The sequence below is a fragment of the Columba livia genome, chromosome 1 (assembly GCF_036013475.1).
Source record: "Columba livia isolate bColLiv1 breed racing homer chromosome 1, bColLiv1.pat.W.v2, whole genome shotgun sequence".
NCBI lineage: Eukaryota > Metazoa > Chordata > Aves > Columbiformes > Columbidae > Columba > Columba livia.
The window spans coordinates 211,790,474-211,806,537 of NC_088602.1; the positions used below are offsets into that span (position 1 = coordinate 211,790,474).

Below are 16,064 nucleotides of genomic sequence, written 5' to 3' on the forward strand. Positions count from 1 at the left end.
GGTTAACCAGCCTCGCGGGGCTGCCGAGAAAAGGCAGCAGGTGTGTTCCACCACCCCTGGAACCGCACGGCTCAGTATCAATGGCATTTCCATGCGCTGATTCTTCACTGATTGTGCTCCAAATTAATTGCTTCATTATTTCACCCAGCACCGACGCTGAGCTAAACAAGCTCTAGTTTCCCGAATCACCTGTTTTATACCCTCGGAGCACTGGAACAGCAACAGTCCTCCACCAGCTCGTTGAGATTCATCAATTAGCGCGCTTGAGGCACTAACGAGCGGCAGAGCGGGGCCGCAGCTCGGCGCCGCAGCCACCCGGTGGATGCTGCTCCAGCCTGGTAATCTGAGTATGCTTATTTTTAGCAAATACTATCTCACTTTCTCCTTGGTTACAGCTGGGAAACTTTCTGTTCCAAGCACATCATATGGATGGATCCATCTCCCGGTTTGTTCCAAACTCGGAACAGAACATTTCTGACTTTTTTTTTGCACCAGAATATACAATTTTATCATTTACATATAGAAACGGACCTCTCTCTACCAGACTATTTTTTTCTTCTAATGCTCTAAAATTTCTTATTATCTTTACATATTGGCCTTTGATATTTCCTTCGGTTCCCCTTATCAACCTCCTACACACTTCAGCTCAAATTAACCACATCTCCTTCTCCTTTCCTCGCTAACCTTTCCAGCAAGAAGGGGATACGTGTCTGTAAGTCACATTTAATGCTCCCCCATTATCTCACCCGAGTGGGTGATGTCTTGCCCAGCAGAATTTTCCCCCCGATTTCTGAACCCCGTTTAGCCGCGTGTCCTCAAACAACCCTTGGATTTTGCTAATTATGTAAAATTAATGCTTCTGAATATGAAGAACCCGGAGGTTGGGAGAACGGCACGGCTCCCTCCCCGGGGAGCACTGGCGGTGTCTCGGCACACAACGGCACAGCCGGACCTGCTGCTGTGCCTGCCCGGTCTCATCACAGCCATCAATAATGGGTTTTAATCTATCAGATGAAGTGAGCACTTGATGGCATCAACTCACGGCAACAACCGGTCACTGGGGGCAGAAGAGACCTCGAGTACCGTCCCTGCCCGCCAGGATTGCTCCCGCTCGCCAGGAGCGGTGACACCGGCGCAGACCCGTCCCGCACGCCCGCAGCGCAGCCGGTAGCTGGGGTTTGCTTTGATGGTGTAACACACACCTAAACACACAACATATCTGCAAATCTATACCCAGATCCGTACCTAACGCACATAAGTCCCGCGTGCATATGCACACACACTCCATGTATGTATAAAATGAAGGGTACGTACAGAGAATGCTCTCACAGGATCCCAGAGTGTCAGGGGTTGAAGGGCCCTGGAAAGCTCATCCAGTGCAATCCCCCCATGGAGCAGGAACACCCAGATGAGGTTACACAGGAAGGTGTCCAGGCGGGTTGGAATGTCTGCACAGAAGGAGATTCCACAACCCCCCTGGGCAGCCTGGGCCAGGCTCTGCCACCCTCACCCCCAACAAGTTGCTTCTCATAGTCAAGTGGAACCTCCTGTGTTCCAGTTTGCACCCATCGCCCCTTGTCCTGCCCTGGTTGTCACCAGAAGAGCCTGGCTCCATCCTCCTGACACTGCCCCTTTCCATCTTGATCCCCAGGAATGAGTCCCCCCTCAGTCTCCTCCAGCTCCAGAGCCCCAGAAAAGCTGGGATCTAAGCGAGCCAGGCTCAGAGGAAGACACGAGGCAGACAGGGCTCCTGAATCCTGGTCAGACACGGCAGGACTTTGCAAACCCCGCGCCCCAGTAGGTCTGACGGGTCCTGTCCTGCGGCATCTCCAGCCTGTGCCGTCCGGCGGGTCCAGCATCCAGGCGAGCGCCCGCAGCCACGGATCCCGTTCTGGTGTTGGGCAGGGAGACAGGGAGAGGTGGCACTGGGACGCTCTGCTGCCGCCGCCAGAGCCAAACTCTGTTTTACCAAAGGTGTCTCAACACAGCCCGCTGCTGAGCCCTGCAGGATCACCTCCGTCTCTGAAATTTGGAACCTCCCCTCAGGAAAGACCACGTCTTTGTGCCACCACACGTCACCCCGCTGCTGCCACATCCCCTGTCCCGGCGGTCTGATCACCCCCAGCGGGCGCAGCATCTCCTCACAGCCGCTGGGCGCCCGTCCCGCGCTCAGGCGCAGGCTGTGCCAGCAGGACCCGTCGCTGCGTGACCCAGGCTCTCCGGACGCAGCACGGAGCCCATCTCACCGCTGCGGAGAACAGAACCACAGAACGGGAACAATTTCTCCCCAAAGGGCTGTGGGGCATTGGAACAGGCTGCCCAGGGCAGTGCTGGAGTCACCAGCCCTGGAGGGCTGGACAGACGGACAGGAGGTTCTCAGGACACGGGGCAGGGACAGGGTGGGTTATGGTTGGACTCCATGACCTTGACGGGCTTTTCCAGCCAAAATGACTCTGTGGTTCTATGATTCTATCATCGGCAATTCAGAGGCCACCTTGGCTAAAAACCATTGGTGTTTCTGCTGCTGAGCTTGTGCTGGAAAAGAGTGAGGAACCTTATTTCAGGCTTCTCCTCATTACCCCGTCACTGCCACAGACTCGTCCCAGACATGGGACAGGGACACCTTGTGCCAGCCAGAACTGCTGTCCTGGAAGGTTTGCTGCCTGCCCCAGGGCCTGGGAAGGTTGCGGAAATGCTTTGGGACTCCCCTGCCCCTCCGATGGCCACCCCTCGCACTTGTGCAGGTGGGTAACGGTGACGCACCCGGGAAAGCCCTCAGCCACAGAGGAGCACCCAACAGCCAGAGGGGCACCCCGCAGCCACAGGGGAGCACTCCGCAGCCACAGAGGAGCACCCAACAGTCACAGGGGAGCACCCAACAGTCACAGGGGAGCACCCCGCAGCCACAGGGGAGCACCCCGCAGCCACAGAGGAGCACCCAACCAGCCACAGAGGGGCACCCAACCAGCCACAGAGGGGCACCCAACCAGCCACAGAGGGGCACCCAACCAGCCACAGGGGAGCACCCCGCAGCCACAGGGGAGCACCCAACCAGCCACAGAGGGGCACCCAACCAGCCACAGAGGGGCACCCAACCAGCCACAGGGGAGCACCCAACCAGACACAGGGGAGCACCCAACCAGACACAGGGGAGCAGCCCACAGTCACAGAGGGGCACCCAACAGTCACAGAGGGGCACCCAACCAGCCACAGGGGAGCACCCAACAGCCACAGGGGAGCACCCCGCAGCCACAGGGGAGCACCCAACCAGCCACAGAGGAGCACCCAACCAGCCACAGAGGAGCACCCAACCAGCCACAGGGGAGCACCCCACAGTCACAGGGGAGCACCCCACAGTCACAGGGGAGCACCCAACCAGCCACAGGGGAGCACCCAACAGTCACAGAGGAGCACTCAACCAGCCACAGAGGGGCACCCAACAGCCACAGAGGGGCACCCAACTAGCCAGAGAGGGGCACCCCGCAGCCACAGAGGGGCACTCAACCAGCCACAGAGGAGCACCCAACCAGCCACAGAGGAGCACCCCACAGTCACAGAGGGGCACCCCACAGCCACAGGGGAGCACTCAACCAGCCACAGGGGAGCACCCAACAGCCACAGGGGAGCACCCAACCAGCCACAGAGGGGCACCCAACAGTCACAGAGGGGCACCCAACCAGCCACAGAGGGGCACCCCACAGTCACAGGGGAGCACCCCACAGCCACAGGGGAGCACCCCATAGTCACAGAGGCGGCTGCAGTGACAGGGCACATAAAAAATCCACATATTATTGGCAGGGACTGGTCCTGTCCTGCCAGCACTGCAAGGCAGAGCTGATGGAGGCAGAGCTGATGGAGGCAGAGCTGATGGAGGCAGAGCTTGCAATGCAGTCATAGTCCAGCCTTCGGGACTAAACACAGAATAAAGCCAGGCCTCCAGGTGGAGCACAGGGTGGGACTAAAGGCAGAATAAAGCCAGGCCTCCAGGTGGAGCACAGGGCGGGACTAAAGGCAGAATAAAGCCAGGCCTCCAGGGGTAGCACAGGGCGGGACTAAAGGCAGAATAATGCCAGGCCTCCAAGGGTAGCACAGGGCGGGACTAAAGGCAGAATAATGCCAGGCCTCCAAGGGTAGCACAGGGCGGGACTAAAGGCAGAATAAAGCCAGGCCTCCAGGTGGAGCACAGGGTGGGACTAAAGGCAGAATAAAGCCAGGCCTCCAGGGGTAGCACAGGGCGGGACTAAAGGCAGAATAAAGCCAGGCCTCCAGGGGTAGCACAGGGTGGGACTAAAGGCAGAATAAAGCCAGGCCTCCAGGTGGAGCATAGGGCGGGACTAAAGGCAGAATAAAGCCAGGCCTCCAGGTGGAGCACAGGGTGGGACTAAAGGCAGAATAAAGCCAGGCCTCCAGGGGTAGCACAGGGCGGGACTAAAGGCAGAATAAAGCCAGGCCTCCAGGTGGAGCACAGGGTGGGACTAAAGGCAGAATAAAGCCAGGCCTCCAGGGGTAGCACAGGCTGGCACCTACAGTGACTGGGGAAGGAAAGCACCAGGGCTGAGAGGAAACCTTGTGCTATTGGAGTTCTAGGTTCCCCCATGAACTGGGGGTGATGTCTGACACAGAGGGGCTGCGGGGAGCGAGGGAGCACCCTGGAGGTGGGGAGATGAAGTTCATGGCTTCCTGCGGCCATGGAAACGTCACGCTCAGAGTCACGTCCCAAGCTTCCCCGTTGTGTGTGATGCCAATGGGACCATGTCTCAGCGAGCTCGGTGTCACTGCCGAGTGTGCAGAGAGCTCAGCACCTCGCAGCAGATGGACACCACAAATCCTCTGGTTTTGCACTGGAGGCTTTGCTGGTTCATCGTCAAAGCTTCGCCACCACAGACCTGAGAGGCACCACTGCGCACTGCACGCGGAGCTGTACCCACAGTGCGCACTGCACGCGGAGCTGTACCCACGGTGCGCACTGCACGCGGAGCTGTACCCACGGTGCGCACTGCGGATGGAGCTGTACCACAGTGCCCACTGCACGCGGAGCTGTACCCACAGTGCGCACTGCACACGGAGCTGTACCCACGGTGCGCACTGCGGATGGAGCTGTACCCACAGTGCGCACTGCACGCGGAGCTGTACCCACGGTGCACACTGCACGCGGAGCTGTACCCACAGTGCGCACTGCACACGGAGCTGTACCCACGGTGCGCACTGCGGATGGAGCTGTACCCACGGTGCGCACTGCACATGGAGCTGTACCACAGTGCGCACTGCACGCGGAGCTGTACCCACGGTGCACACTGCACACGGAGCTGTACCCACGGTGCGCACTGCACGTGGAGCTGTACCCACGGTGCGCACTGCGGATGGAGCTGTACCCACAGTGCCCACTGCACGCGGAGCTGTACCCACAGTGCGCACGCGGAGCTGTACCACAGTGCGCACTGCACGCGGAGCTGTACCCACGGTGCGCACTGCACGTGGAGCTGTACCCACAGTGCGCACGCGGAGATGTACCACGGTGCGCACTGCACGCGGAGCTGTACCCACGGTGCGCACTGCACACAGAGCTGTACCCACGGTGTGCACTGCACACGGAGCTGTACCACAGTGCGCACTGCACGCGGAGCTGTACCCATGGTGCGCACTGCACACGGAGCTGTACCCACAGTGCGCGCTGCACACGGAGCTGTACCCACGGTGCGCACTGCACACGGAGCTGTACCCACGGTGCGCACTGCACGCGGAGCTGTACCCACGGTGCGCACTGCGGATGGAGCTGTACCCACGGTGCGCACTGCACACGGAGCTGTACCCACGGTGCGCACTGCACGCGGAGCTGTACCCACGGTGCACACTGCACACGGAGCTGTACCCACGGTGCGCACTGCGGATGGAGCTGTACCACAGTGCGCACTGCACACGGAGCTGTACCCACAGTGCCCACTGCACACGGAGCTGTACCCACGGTGCGCACTGCACGTGGAGCTGTACCCACGGTGCGCACTGCGGATGGAGCTGTACCCACAGTGCCCACTGCACGCGGAGCTGTACCCACAGTGCGCACTGCACACGGAGCTGTACCCACGGTGCGCACTGCGGATGGAGCTGTACCCACGGTGCGCACTGCACGCGGAGCTGTACCCACAGTGCGCACTGCACACGGAGCTGTACCCACGGTGCGCACTGCGGATGGAGCTGTACCCACGGTGCGCACTGCGGATGGAGCTGTACCCACGGTGCGCACTGCACGCGGAGCTGTACCCACAGTGCGCACTGCGGATGGAGCTGTACCCACAGTGCGCACTGCGGATGGAGCTGTACCCACGGTGCACACTGCTGATGGAGCTGTACCCACAGTGCGCACTGCGGATGGAGCTGTACGCACGGTGCGCACTGCGGATGGAGCTGTACCCACAGTGCGCACTGCGGATGGAGCTGTACGCACGGTGCGCACTGCACACGGAGCTGTACCACAGTGCGCACTGCGGATGGAGCTGTACCCACGGTGCGCACTGCACACGGAGCTGTACCCACAGTGCGCACTGCGGTTGGAGCTGTACGCACGGTGCGCACTGCGGATGGAGCTGTACCCACGGTGCGCACTGCACACGGAGCTGTACGCACGGTGCGCACTGCGGATGGAGCTGTACCCACGGTGCGCACTGCACGCGGAGCTGTACCCACGGTGCGCACTGCACACGGAGCTGTACCCACGGTGCGCACTGCGGATGGAGCTGTACCACAGTGCGCACTGCGGATGGAGCTGTACCCACAGTGCGCACTGCACACGGAGCTGTACCCACGGTGCACACTGCACACGGAGCTGTACCACAGTGCGCACTGCACACAGAGCTGTACCCACGGTGCACACTGCACACGGAGCTGTACCAGTGTGCACTGCACCCCGGTGCTGGCAGTTCCTCCGACCAACCCCCGGCAGTGCAGAGAACAGAACCCGAACGCTCCAGGGAGCTGCCCCATGTTTGGTATTTCTCACGCACAGAATATTGTGCTTTTTGCCAAGAGACCGCAGTGCTGGGATTCACCTGATGGCCGGTGCTGACCACAAAACAGGCATCTGTGCCGGCAAAAGCTGCCCTGGGACCCCGTCTGGTCACGGAACCCCCCAGACCTGTCCCATCCCGAGGCAGAGCCCACGCTACGTTGGGTGAAGGAACCAGATTGAACCCCACGTTTCTTTGGTGTCTCTGGGCAGAACTGGCAGAGCCAACGGGGCAGGACCCTGGTAACCGAGCCCGAGGCAACGGGGTGGATCCCCCCACACACCTCCACCAACGGCCGGCCCTGAGACCCTCTGTGTGTTGTCACAGCAGCCCTGTGGGTTGTGGGCCTGCAGCGGTGTTCAGGAAGCCAGAGTGCCCTGGAAAGCTGGCACCGGGCTGCTGAACCGCCAGCAAGAACACGGACAGCCCGAGTCAGCGCCTGGCCCCGCGCTGCAGCCGTCCCCAGCCGCCCTGCTCGCCGCGCACACGAGGGAGCGCAGTCAGGAGATGCTGAGCACGCACCGCTATCACTGATCCGGCTTTTCTGTACGTAGAAATACCGCGGGAGCGGGTGCGGCAGCAATCCGGCGCGGGCAGAGCCAGGGCAGAGCTCGGGGCCACGGACCCGGCTGCCTCGGCCAGCAGGAGCCCAGGAACCGCTGTCCCTTCGCTCTCCTGGCACAGCCTGGGTCACCATGTCACCCAGCCTCCTGGCACAGCCTGTGTCACTGTGTCACCCAACCTTCTGGCACAGCCTGTGTCACCCACTCTCCTGGCACAGCCCTTGTCACCGTGTTATCCAGCCTCCTGGCACAGCCCGGGTCACCATGTCACCCAGCCTCTTGGCACAGCCTGTGTCACTGTGTCACCCAGCCTCCTGGCACAGCCCTTGTCACCGTGTCACCCAGCCTCCTGGCACAGCCCGGGTCACCATGTCACCCAGCCTCTTGGCACAGCCTGTGTCACCGTATCACCCAACCTCCTGGCACAGCCCATGTCACTGTGTCATCCAAACTCCTGGCACAACCCGTATCACCATGTCACCCTGCCTCCTGGCACAGCCTGTGTCACCATGTCACCCACCCTCCTGGCACAGCCCGTGTCACCATGTCACCCTGCCTCCTGGCACAGCCCGTGTCACCATGTCACCCAGCCTCCTGGCACAGCCCAGATCACCATGTCACCCAGCCTCTTGGCACAGCCTGTATCACCGTATCACCCAACCTCCTGGCACAGCCCACGTCACTGTGTCATCCAAACTCCTGGCACAACCTGTATCACCATGTCACCCTGCCTCCTGGCACAGCCCGTGTCACCCAGCACAACGGGCTGCTCTGAGTCACCCAGCGCTGATGGGGAAGGTCCGTCACCGGGAAGAAAGGGCGGCCCTGGTGATGAGCCCGCGATCCTTCTTTAGAAGACCTGACGACACAAAATAACTTCGTTTGGTTCATGTGTTTGTTTTAGCACAAGAATCTGCAAAATCGGATACTCTGGCTGCTGGACAGCTTCACACAGCCAAACCGGGACAGCTTCACACAGCCAAACCAGGACAGCTTCACACAGCCAGGACAGCTTCACACAGCCAAACCGGGACAGCTTCACACAGCCAGGACAGCTTCACACAACCAAACCAGGACAGCTTCACACAGCCAGGACAGCTTCACACAGCCAAACCGGGACAGCTTCACACAGCCAAACCGGGACAGCTTCACACAGCCAGGACAGCTTCACACAGCCAAACCGGGACAGCTTCACACAGCCAGGACAGCTTCACACAGCCAAACCGGGACAGCTTCACACAGCCAAACCGGGACAGCTTCACACAGCCAAACCGGGACAGCTTCACACAGCCAAACCGGGACAGCTTCACACAGCCAGGACAGCTTCACACAGCCAAACCGGGACAGCTTCACACAGCCAGGACAGCTTCACACAGCCAAACCGGGACAGCTTCACACAGCCAGGACAGCTTCACACAGCCAGGACAGCTTCACACAGCCAGGACAGCTTCACACAACCAAACCGGGACAGCTTCACACAGCCAAACCGGGACAGCTTCACACAGCCAAACCAGGACAGTTTCACACAGCTAAACCGGCACAGCTTCACACAGCCAGGACAGCTTCACACAGCCAGGACAGCTTCACACAGCCAGGACAGCTTCACACAACCAAACCAGGACAGCTTCACACAGCCAAACCAGGACAGCTTCACACAGCCAAACCGGGACAGCTTCACACAGCCAAACCAGGACAGCTTCACACAGCCAAACCAGGACAGCTTCACACAGCCAGGACAGCTTCACACAGCCAAACCGGGACAGCTTCACACAGCCAGGACAGCTTCACACAGCCAAACCAGGACAGCTTCACACAGCCAAACCAGGACAGCTTCACACAGCCAGGACAGCTTCACACAGCCAAACCGGGACAGCTTCACACAGCCAGGACAGCTTCACACAGCCAAACCAGGACAGCTTCACACAGCCAGGACAGCTTCACACAGCCAAACCAGGACAGCTTCACACAGCCAAACCAGGACAGCTTCACACAACCAGGACAGCTTCACACAGCCAAACCGGGACAGCTTCACACAGCCAAACCGGGACAGCTTCACACAGCCAAACCAGGACAGTTTCACACAGCCAAACCAGGACAGCTTCACACAGCTAAACCGGCACAGCTTCACACAGCCAGGACAGCTTCACACAACCAAACCAGGACAGCTTCACACAGCCAAACCGGGACAGCTTCACACAGCCAAACCAGGACAGCTTCACACAGCCAAACCAGGACAGCTTCACACAGCCAAACCGGGACAGCTTCACACAGCCAAACCAGGACAGCTTCACACAGCCAGGACAGCTTCACACAGCCAAACCAGGACAGCTTCACACAGCCAGGACAGCTTCACACAGCCAAACCGGGACAGCTTCACACAGCCAAACCAGGACAGCTTCACACAGCCAAACCAGGACAGCTTCACACAGCCAAACCGGGACAGCTTCACACAGCCGGGACAGCTTCACACAGCCAGGACAGCTTCACACAGCCAAACCAGGACAGCTTCACACAGCCAAACCAGGACAGCTTCACACAGCCAAACCAGGACAGCTTCACACAGCCAAACCAGGACAGCTTCACACAGCCAAACCGGGACAGCTTCACACAGCCAGGACAGCTTCACACAGCCAGGACAGCTTCACACAGCCAAACCGGCACAGCTTCACACAGCCAGGACAGCTTCACACAGCCACAGCCAGGACAACCTCACACGATTACAACCCATCCAGCTCCACAGGTCCAGCCGGCAGCAGCGTGCGGCTCTGCCTGCCTTACACCCTGCACACCCACAACCCACCGCACACCACCCCACATCACCAGGTCAGACCGGTGCAGACGCCAGATACCGCATTACGGGGTTTAACGCCTGATCGTTTTTCATGGGAAGAGGTGAGAGAGCGAAATCGCGGGGGCTGCCAGCCCCTCTGCTGCGGGTGTGTGTCTGTGTGCCGCTGGGCGCCCGCTGTGCAGAGACCAACCACCCAAACCTGCACCCACAGCTGTCCTTCTCATCCCATCCATCCCGTCCATCCCGTCCATCCCATTCTATACCATTCTATACCATTCATCCCATCCCATCCCGTCCCATCCCATCCCATCCCATCCCATCCATCCCGTCCCGCTCATGGTCCCGACACAGGCCCGGTGTCCGCCTCGCTCCACCTCTCCTGCCGCGGCTGCTCCCTGGAAGGCGCAGGACCCACCTCACGCTCCTCCTGCCCCGACAGCACCTGCATCTCCATTTGCACCAAACTCTCGCGGATTCCTTTGCCACTAAGGCACAGAAATGGGCATCCTGACCGAGTGATTCACAAACGCTTCCACCATCTCTGAACTGCCTTTTTGGAACAGCCTTCTCTCCGGCTTCAGGAAATGCCAACCTGGCCTATTCAAACCATACCCATTTGGCATGGATTCTGAAGATAACTGTCACTTGCAAGTGCCACAGTAATGTCTCCTACACCTTCCTCTTATAGAGAGGAGAGTCCCTGCAAACATTAACACATTAATTTTACCATTCTCTTTTAAATCCCTCCTTAAAACTGCCCTCTGCCGCGTCCACTGTGAGACAGAGCAGCCGACGAGCCAGGCCGGCTCGGCGCGGTGCCAGCTCTCCCATCCGCGGTGCCAGCTCTCCCATCCGCGGTGCCAGCTCTCCCATCCGCGGTGCCAGCTCTCCTGTCCGCGGTGCCAGCTCTCCCGTCCGTGGTGCCAGCTCCTGTCCACATTCCTTCCCCGTGAACACGAGTGGAAGGCGCAGCGGGCTGTGGGCTCAGAGCGAGGGCAGGACGCGGCCCCGCCATCATCCCCTCGAGAAGGGGAAAGGGCCACGGGGAGACCCCGGAGCAGAGCCCACGGCTCTGCTCAGTCTAATTCTTCTCTGCAGACCCCACGATTGGTGCCACCTTGGGCCAAGCTGTAATCAACACCAGTACAAAACACACAGAGCATCTCACGAGTCTTTTCTCCAGCCTGTTGTCCCTGTCACTTCAGCTGGCAGAGGGGACCCGTCAGCTCAGCTCCCAGCACAGTGAGCAGCATCTGCTCCCCCTCCTGCACCTGACGGACATTCTTCCACCAAGACACCCGCGCAGCAGGCATTCCGGCAGCGGTTAGCACCAGCTCTGCAACCCCTCACAAAGGACACTGTTTTTGTGCGAGACGCAGTCCTGGTCCCGCTGCTGGCAGCCCCGGGCGCCCTCCCGCTCACCTCGATCAGAAAGTCTCCGGTGCGCAGCCCTGCTCGCCACGCCACACCTTCCACGTCCACTGACTCCAGGTACTGCAGCGCGGGGAAGGCCGGGGTGGGGGTGAACTCCTCAATCGGCGTTTCAGCTGCAAAACACAAAGAGAGAGACTGAGACAGTGTGGCAAAAATCAGGAATGTCCCGGGGCCCAGGAAATCTGTCCGTTGGTTCAGAAAGAACCGGTGCACAAGGCTCAGCCGACACGGGAAGCAGAGCCGATGCTGCATGTCCACAGTTCCCGTCAGCTCAGAGCCCACGCTGGGCCCAGAGCCTCCTGGACACCCGTGACTTCCAGAGTCACGTCTGTTCCCACAGGGTCCCCAAAGCCTCATCCAGCCCCGGTACCACAGATGAAACGAGAACAGCTGTGAACGGCGCCGGGGGAACTCTTTCCTCCTGTGTGCCCGTCCCCGTTAGCAGCCCCAGCCCCTCAGTCAGCAGAGCGAACCCAAGTGCCCTGCACCAGAGCAGAGGTGACACCGGCCCCCAGCGCAGCCCCTCCCCTGGTCCTGCAGGACACCAGGAGCAGAGGATACCTGTTGATGGACACCCACAACAGTCAGACGAACCCCAGTCCTCATCAGTGAGGTTTTAATTGCAGTCCTGGTTGGAAAACCTGCTCCTGCCCCCAGAAGAACACCGTTCCCAGGAACAGTGGATCCAGGGAGTGCACCTGGATCCTCCATGTCCAGCCCATCCTGCCTCTCTGCCCCCCAGGATGAAGGAATTTTGCCAGCGTACAGCAGAGGAGCTGTGTGCTGTGATGGAGGAACAATTTCCTCCAGCTGTTTGTCCAGAGGAGGCTGTTGCAGATGTTCAGAAACTTTGGACCCACCAAAGAAAGGAAACAGAAAGGCCACGGCTACTTATTACACAACTGGCCAGACTCTGGTCCCCCAAAGCTCCGGCGTTACCCAGCTGGGCTCCTGTCCCAGCACAGAGCACACCAGCTGGGCTGTTCCAAGGCTGGTCACGATCCTCCGGGAAGACTCTGGTTTTCCCCTGGTTGTGAACAGACCTGCTGCCGGTGTCCCTGCGCTCACGCAGAGCGACTCATGTCTTGCTACACAGGACCACAGCACCAGTGAGGGCGTCTTCCCTCGGCCTTACGGGACTGGAAACACCCGAGGAGCAGCCTGAGACAACCCCTGTCTCACGGCTGGGTTCTGTGTCACCAGACAGACGGCCACGTGTTCCTCACAGCCGCGGGGAGGGAAGGGAGAAGCCACAAGGGAGAGCTACAGAGAAGAGGAGGATCCTCCTGCCGAGGAAAGGCTGAGAGAGCTGGGGCTGCTGAGCGGAGAAGAGAAGCTGAGAGGGATGTGATCAATGGTCAGTATGTCAGGGTGGTGTCAGATGGAGCAGACTCTGTTCAGTGGTGCCCAAGGCCAGGGTGAGGGGCACCGGGCACAGACTGAAACACAGGAGGCTCCATGTGAACATGAGCAGACACTTGTTTGCTGGGAGGTGCCAGAGCCTGGCCCAGGCTGCCCAGAGCGGGTGTGGAGTCTCCTTCTGTGAGCCATTGCAACCCCTGGGATCCTGTGTGATCTGCTCGGGGACCCTGCGTGAGCAGGTGGGGCTGGGACCTGCACAGCTCCCGCAGCACTGACAGCTGGGGGGCTGGGGTTCTGCGAAGTCGCCTTTCCAAGGCACGTGCTGCTCCTGGGCATGGTGACGCCGGCCGCTGGTCTGTGCAGCCTCCGGGGGAGCAGAACCAACGGGGTCACTCCAGCCCCAGGACCAGCAGGGACTGCGCCACCCGCCCCGGTTTTGGAGCTGCTCTCAGCCGGTGCAGCCTCAGAGACGAAGCTGAAGACGGGCCACCAGACACAGCAGTACCGGCAAGGGGGGTGAAGGTGCCACCCTAAACCCAGCTGTGCCAGACACTCTGTTCTCCCTGCCTGCAGAAACAAGAGAACATTCCACATCCCCGGACTGTCACAGAAAAGGACGTTACTGACACGCTGGGGGTAAGTGGCTGAAAAGCCCCGACGTGCTCTGACAGACCTGACTCTCCTGGAAGTGCCACAGGGCCCGGAGGTCAGCGCGGGTTCTGCTGCTCTGCGGGGACAGCCCTGGGCTTACTGTCCCCGCGATGGCAGCTGCGGGCACAATCGTCTCCTGCCACGGTGGCACAGCAACCACGCTGCTGAGCAGCTCCTCAACATACTTAAACCATGGGAGGAGATGAGGCTAACGAGCCATTGTTTTGCCTAATGATGCAGCGTATGTTGTGCACCAGCAGACAGCAGTGCCTGGAACACCCACGTTTTGGCTGCTGCCGGCACCACGGCGCTGCCATGCACACCGGGTCGGTTCGGAGCGTGCTGTGCAGCCGCTGGCACCGCTGGTGTTGATGCAGATGTCTCACGGGGGTCCGGGTGCAGTGGTCCCGGGTGGGTGCAGACAGACTCCTGGCAGACAGCACGTTTGGTGTTGCAATGTGCTCCTTCCATTCCCTTCTCTGAAGGGTAATTAACCCGGGACTCTGAAGAAGGGCCGGCAAACCAGCACCAGGACCAGCACCGGGGATGCTCAGAGCCTGGCTCGATGGCTCGTACCGTCCTCCCTCCACACAGGAGACGCTACAGCTGGTTGGTGAGAAATGCAACAGCAAGGTCCCAGCTGCAGGTACCGGCAGAGCCCAGGAGTTCAGAACAGAGACCTGTTCCCCAGACCTGGCCAGGGCTGGGACAGCGAGCTGGGGGCGCGGGCTGACGGAGGCGCCTCCTTCTCACACGGATCTTCAGTCCACGCGGGACTCACTGTCTCACCTTCCTTCAGAAGAGCCGGCGGTAAAGGGGCACGAACGTGGGGACAGCTCTGAGCAGGACGTGCTGGAGGATCCAGGCTCACTAACTAACTAACTAACTAACCTTCCAAGAACTCCCACACCAAATGTGTTCTCTCCAGCCAACCGCGAGCCCCGGAGACGTGCGCCACGCAGACCCCGGCACCACCCGCTCTGGCATCAGGTGTGAGCTTCCTGCACGGGCCTGCGGGTCCAGCTCCCGCCGCCGCTGGTGCACGCGCAACGTGCGGCTATTTTTGTCACCAATACCGATAATGCTGTATCGTGTCAGCAGGCCTGCGTATGTTATCCATCACCCTAAGCCTGTTATCAAAACAATGGAGTTAAAAGCTGTGTCAAAACCCTAACGAAGCAGCAGATTTAATAGGAGTCAGCGGATGATCATGTGCGCACATCTCCTTTGATGTCAGGTCACTCCGGCAAATGTGACCTACATTCTTTTTCCTTTATGTAAAATGTACAGACACTGATCTATACAGATAAAAAGATTTCCATAATCTACCATACTACTTCCTTATCGTTTTGTTTCAGATTTTTATGCAAGATGTTTTCTGCTAGCGCCGGGCCACGCCAGGGCTGGCTGACAAGATGTTAGTGTGCCGGGTGACCTCGGCTGTTCGTTATCAGCACCTTTCCAGCACTCCTTCCCGACGGCCGCCAGCGAGCCGCAAACACCCAAGTCATCCCGCCCATTCTAAGAAATGCCAGTGAAACACCTGAGTTCTCCAAAGCCTTCAGGACTTCCCCAGGGTTCAATTCAACTCTTCAGATCGGTGTTGACCAGCAGGTTCCCCCATTGGTCTGAAGCTCAAAGCCCCACCGGCAGGACCTGCTGCAGCCGCAGAACCGGGTGCCCGGGACCCCGCGCCAGAGCCGGGCCCAGGGGACACCAGGTTTAAGGTAAGACCTTGTCTGTTAGGCAAACCTCTGAAAATGAGGAAAGGGAGACTCAGGCTCTTTGAATATCAAGAAAATTACTTATATAATGATAACGAGACATACGGTCTCACAGAATACCAGCACGGTGCTTCACAGAACGGGAGCGGCAGCAGGACACTCCAGGGCCGCCCTCTCGTCACACCTGCACCATAACCAAGTCCTGAGCGGCTCAAGTGGAAGTCCCGGTCCCTGGCAGCACAGACGGACAGGTGACACTTTCATGGGTTTTCTGGCCAGGAGAAGGAGGCTGACGTGAGCAAACCCCGTTATCAGAGCGTCCCCCCGGCCCCCGCTGCGGTCCCACAGCCACGCAATGCTGAGGCGCTGAATCCATCCACAGCGATGATGGAGAAACCCGGAATCACAGCTCAGAGAAGGGTTATCTGAGCTCAAGAATGTATTTTTCCTATTGGTAATCAAGGATACAAACCAACAGGGAATACAGATAAGATCAGCCCAGGGAACCCAGCCTTACAGGCCATTTTACCACCTGCAT

The 16,064-nt window shown here is 59.5% G+C and overlaps 1 protein-coding gene across 11 annotated transcripts in view; it reads right to left on the reverse strand.

The window, feature by feature from the left end:
- The window catches only part of SHANK3 (SH3 and multiple ankyrin repeat domains 3), a 370,798-nt gene that overhangs the window by 66,921 nt on the left and 287,813 nt on the right, over window positions 1-16,064 (reverse strand). For all 11 annotated transcript variants that reach the window (XR_010469752.1, XM_065049482.1, XM_065049478.1 and 8 more), the window contains exon 17: window positions 11,778-11,902. Coding sequence is in view for 10 of the 11 variants with exons in the window: in XM_065049482.1 (XP_064905554.1) it covers window positions 11,778-11,902 (125 nt within the window). In the remaining variant the exon portion in view is untranslated. The remainder of the gene's footprint in view (window positions 1-11,777; window positions 11,903-16,064) is intronic.